At 62.4% G+C, this 4688-nt stretch overlaps 1 protein-coding gene across 1 annotated transcript in view; it reads left to right on the top strand.

Annotated features, from left to right (window-relative positions):
• ABCA2 (ATP-binding cassette, sub-family A (ABC1), member 2) overlaps positions 1 to 4688 on the top strand; it is a 28961-nt gene that overhangs the window by 1695 nt on the left and 22578 nt on the right. Inside the window, 5 exon segments of the mRNA XM_009890297.1 lie at positions 1765 to 1815; positions 1818 to 1864; positions 1867 to 2008; positions 2743 to 2745; positions 4436 to 4547. Coding sequence (XP_009888599.1) covers positions 1765 to 1815; positions 1818 to 1864; positions 1867 to 2008; positions 2743 to 2745; positions 4436 to 4547 — 355 coding nt within the window.

The raw sequence follows: 4688 nt of genomic DNA, 5'->3' as shown, positions 1-4688 counted from the left end.
CCCCCCCTTCCCCATGCCTGGAAGCCCCCACAGGGGCAGTCCTGAACACCAAAGGGGCAGGATCAGTCCCAGAGGTGCGAGCTTGTGAGCCCAGCTCTGCTGCCACCTCTGGCCATCGCTGTGTCACCCCAGGTGCTGGTGGTGGGGGATAGCCTGCCCTGGCAGTGGACGTCTCTGGGGAAGGAGATGAGCCAAAGGTCAACGACCCACTTTAAAAAAATAAATAACAACAAGCAGGTCCCTCCTGTCACCAAGAACCCGATTGTCCCCAAGGGAGCCTGGTACAGCCCCACGTGGGTGTGGGGGGACAGTCCCACAGGCGCCTGAGCACAGAGGCCCAATTGTGTGCCTGGTAAACAGGCAGGGGGGGAGCCACGGGGTGGGCAGAGCGAGTCAGGGTGTCCCTTGCCATCCCACCAATGCAGGGATGGTGACAGCTGGGACTATGCCTGGGACCGGTGGTGCTGGACACATGGGGATTCCCTGGTACTGCTCCTGGGGTGTTTGCTGTCCCTGTCCGCTCCAGCCCTTCTTCCTCTGGGCTATGCCTCCCCCCACAATCAGCAGCTCTGGGAGTGCAGAGGGCAGCACTGGGGGGCACCCATGGGTGCAGCTGTACCTGTCCCACAGTCCTGCCAACCATGGTGCCCCCAGGAGTGCCGCAGCCATGCACTAGCAGGGTCTGGGTGTGGGGGTCGCTCTGCTCACTGCTGTGTGCTGAGCTGCTGTAACTTTTGGCAGGGCATTTGCACCCTGTGGGTGAGGTCAGTGTGGAGGTGATGCTGTTGGGGACAGGAGGGCTTGGCCCTGTCACCTGCTGCCAACTGGAAGGACTTCCAGGCAGCCCCTGTCATTTTAAAGCCCCCTCTTCCCACCCCACTGGCGTGCCCCTCCAAGCACCTGGTCACTGCGGGAAGGTGCGGGAGCACAGTCAGAAGTGCCAGTGCTGTAGTGGGCATCTTCCCGGCAGTGGAGCTGGGGTGTGCCCTGCCCGTGGTGGCAGCAGGTCCCGGGGTCTGATCTGGCCCTGAAGCGAGCTAAGATTGGCTCGCCTCACCCCGTGCCTCAGTTTCCCAACGTACAGTAGTTTGCCTCCACTCGGCAGCAGCAGCGATGGGGCTGTGATGTGGCCTGGGCACTCCCGGTGCAAACTGGCAGTGGCTGTGCTGGCAGCGTGCCAGGTGCCCGCTCCTACCAGTGCCCATCCCCAGGGCATGGAGCCCAGCCTGGGCCACCTGTGCCATTTGGGTCAGGGATTCCTGGAGATTTGCTGTGAATTACCGTATGCTGCCGGTGGAAATCCTGCACAGCCATAGCCTTCTGGGAGGGCACAGAGCAGGTGCTAGGACCCCCTGTGCTGCCCTCAGGTGCACCCAGTGCCAGGGCCTGGCCAAACCGAACCTTGCCCTGGCAGCGTTGGGGTCTGGCCCCTGCATGGCCCCACAGGTGGGACACAACGGTGGCATAGTGGACACATCATGGCAGGCAGCTGCCAGCTATGAGGGCACTGCTAGGATGGGGGCCTGCAGCCCTTTGCTGGCCATAAGGACTTGGGGTCATCCCCACTTGGCAGCTCCAGCTGTGGTGGCCCATCGGGGCTGGGATTGAGCCCTGACACTCTGTTTGTGTTACTGGAGTAAGGGTCCACCCCCTCTGTGGTACCCTCTGCTGTCCTGAGGTGCCCCAGGCAGTATGGAGCAGGTAGGGTGCAGGCAGGGCAAGCAGATCCTTGGGTGCCCAGTGACTTGTTTGCCTCTGGCTGAGCTGTGACAGCGCCACCAGCCACCTGCAAGACATGGGCACAGTGCTGTGCTGCACCAGTGCCCTGGGGACGCCCATCCTGCCCATGTTCCTCCTTGGTAGCCGGGTCCTGTCCCCAAGCGTTATGATCCCTCTGCTTTGTGTCATCCCCAGTGGGTGCTGGCCTTTGAGATCTTCATCCCCCTGGTGCTCTTCTTCATCCTCCTGGGGCTGCGGCAGAAGAAGCCAACCATCCCTGTGAAGGAAGGTGAGTGCCAGTGGGGTGATGTCTAGGGCACCCGCACTTGGGAAAACCCCGAGGCTCTGGGGAGCTGCTCCAGCACCCTGGGGACAGCCTGGGGGTGGGTGGGGGTCTGTGACAGCTGATGGGGACCCTGAGGTGCCTTTTGGGGGGGGGCATAGCACTGGGCAGGGGCTGCAGCCGAGGGCTGGCAGCACGGACATGGGGGAGTTGGAGAGCCAGAGTCAGTCCCAGCCTGGAGGTCCTCTCCTGGTGGTGACAGCACCAACAAGCCTGTGGCTGCCATTGGCAGGGACATATTGTGGGGGGAAAGAGGAGATGGAGTTGGATGGTGCTGGGACAGCCATGGTCTCTCCGAGTGTTTGAGGAGCAGAGTGGTGCTGGGAAGGGCTCCCCAGCTGCTTGAGGTGCTGGGGGGGGGAATACACTGTGTGGAGCCCCACACCTGGCTACTGGGGGGCTCTGGGGACTTGGCAACGTGACAAATTGATGGGACTGGAGCTGGGGGCGCCTGAAGATGTGCAGCTGGAGCTCTAGCCGGGGCTGTGGGTGCCAGTGCTTTGCCAGAGGTGGAGGAACAGAGCTGCCGCCTTGCCCAGGCTCCATGTGACATCAAGACAGCCTGTGGGATGACCACCCTGGCAGCTGCCCTTGCATGGGTGGCGTAGTGGGGCCAGAGGGAGATGCTGGCAACCAGTGGTGGCGACCTGGTGTAACGATGGTCCAAGCCTGTGTTTCAGTGTGTGCCGGCAAGGGAGAGCCCAGCTGCGAGCGCAGGTCTGGCTGCGGGCGGTGGCAGGCACTGCCCTGGTTCCTGCTCCGGTGCTGATGTGCGCTCTGTGTTGTGTGGTTTTTTGGTTTGATTTTTTTTTCTTTTTGCTCATGTTTTCTTTTTCTTTCCCACCATCTCCCCTGCCCGCCTGCCCTCCATGCCTGTACTGCATGCACCAGTCTGTAAGTTGGTGGGGTGGGTGGGTGCCTCCCCCTTCCCCTGCCTGTGCCAGCTACATATTTTGGGGAGAAAAAGCCTGGTTCAGTTCAACTCACTCTGGCCTAATCCACACCTCTGTAACCCTGTCTCCTTCTTCCGTGGCTGGTGAAGATGAGCTTGGGCAGCACAGTGTGGCCCCTGCCAGATCCTCCCCAGGGGCTGCCCAGCCTGGACCAGCCTGTGGTGATGTCCTCACTGAGTTGGTGGTGTCACCACTGGGTTCCCCAGGTTCTGGGGCTGCTGGCAGTGATGTCCCCGGCCCCTTGGGCTGCACAGGGCTCTCCAGGCCAAGTGGAGGCTTGTCTTACCCCTGCTTCTTACCTCCCTCCTGGAGCAGACCTTGCTGGGTGCTGGCAGCCATGTGGTGGCCTGCGGTCACCCAGTCTTGCCTGTTACATCCCCCCTGGCTGGTCCCCAAGGGGCTGGAGATGGCTTCCACCCCTGCATCACCTCCAGGTCCCTGTCCTGGCCCCTTGCAGCTGGGACAAGCTGGGATGTGGCACTGCTAGGAGCCTGGAGGCCAGCAAGATGCCACCCATGTGCTGGCTTTGTCAGGAAAGCATGGCATAATCACCAGTCTGTCCCGCCACCCCAGCAGGCTGCTGGCCCATCCCATGCTACACTCATCCCTGCCCTGGGCTGTCCCTTGTCCCTGCCAGAAGCCCATCTTCACCAGCCTCTGCCCATTGCAGCCGTGCTAACACCACTGACCTGCCTCTAGTCACTGGGCCACCAGCTGGGGTGGCAAGAGCAGTGTCCCTGCCTGGCACTGCCCAGCGACAACCTCTGGTCCCCTTCTGGGCTTGACTTGCCCTGGGGAAGGACATGGAAAGACCCCAGAGGGATGATGGCTCAGCTCCGGCAGAGCGGGGGGAAGGTTTGCCATCCCCTTGCTGCTCCTCATTTCTTCCATCTCCCTCGCACTGTGTCTCCATTTCCACCCACCTCCAGCAGCCGCACGTCGGGGCAGCCGGGCAGGGGGGAGGCCAGGGGCTCAGGGAGCTGCGGGTGACAACTCTACTTTCCCTATCGTATTCTTCCTCATCCTCCTCTTCCTCTGGAGATCCAGCAGTGCCTCTGAAATTATTAACAGGAGGAGCCAAGAGGCCGGGGGAGGTTGGCAACCATCCTGGGGGCAAGTGGCAGAAGTCAGCATTGTACTGGGGTGGGAGGGACCCATCACTCAGAGGGGAGCAGACAGGAGCCAGAGCGGCAGGAGCTGTCCACAGCCCCAAGGGGCCACCAGCCAGGGACAGCCTTGGTGGGAAAGCTGCAGATTTCTGACCTTGGCCGCCAACCTCCTGTGGGGCTCGCAGGGCCCAGCGCGTGCTTCTCTGAACTGAGTGTCTGTCTCTCCGGTGGCCCTCTGCCTCCCCCCTGCCTCTCCTCCCTCCCTGCCTCCTCCTTGCCTGGCCTCTTCTGCGCTCTCTCGCTGGCTCCAGCTTTCTACACGGCGGCCCCGCTCACCTCAGCCGGGATCCTGCCCGTCATGCAGTCCCTGTGCCCCGACGGCCAGCGTGACGAGTTCGGCTTCCTGCAGTACTCCAACTCCACGTGAGTCGCACGCTCAACGCGCACTTCCTTGTCCCACCCTGCACGCTCCCGCACACTCCCGTGCTCAGCCTGCCCCTTCCCATGCTGGCACTTCCCTGTGGGGGACAAGGCACAAGCCCCTGTCCCCCAAAGCACTTGGGT

The sequence above is a fragment of the Charadrius vociferus genome, unplaced genomic scaffold, assembly GCF_000708025.1.
Source record: "Charadrius vociferus isolate BGI_N301 unplaced genomic scaffold, ASM70802v2 scaffold398, whole genome shotgun sequence".
Taxonomy (NCBI): Eukaryota; Metazoa; Chordata; class Aves; order Charadriiformes; family Charadriidae; genus Charadrius; species Charadrius vociferus.
This window is presented reverse-complemented; position numbering and strand designations above follow the sequence as displayed.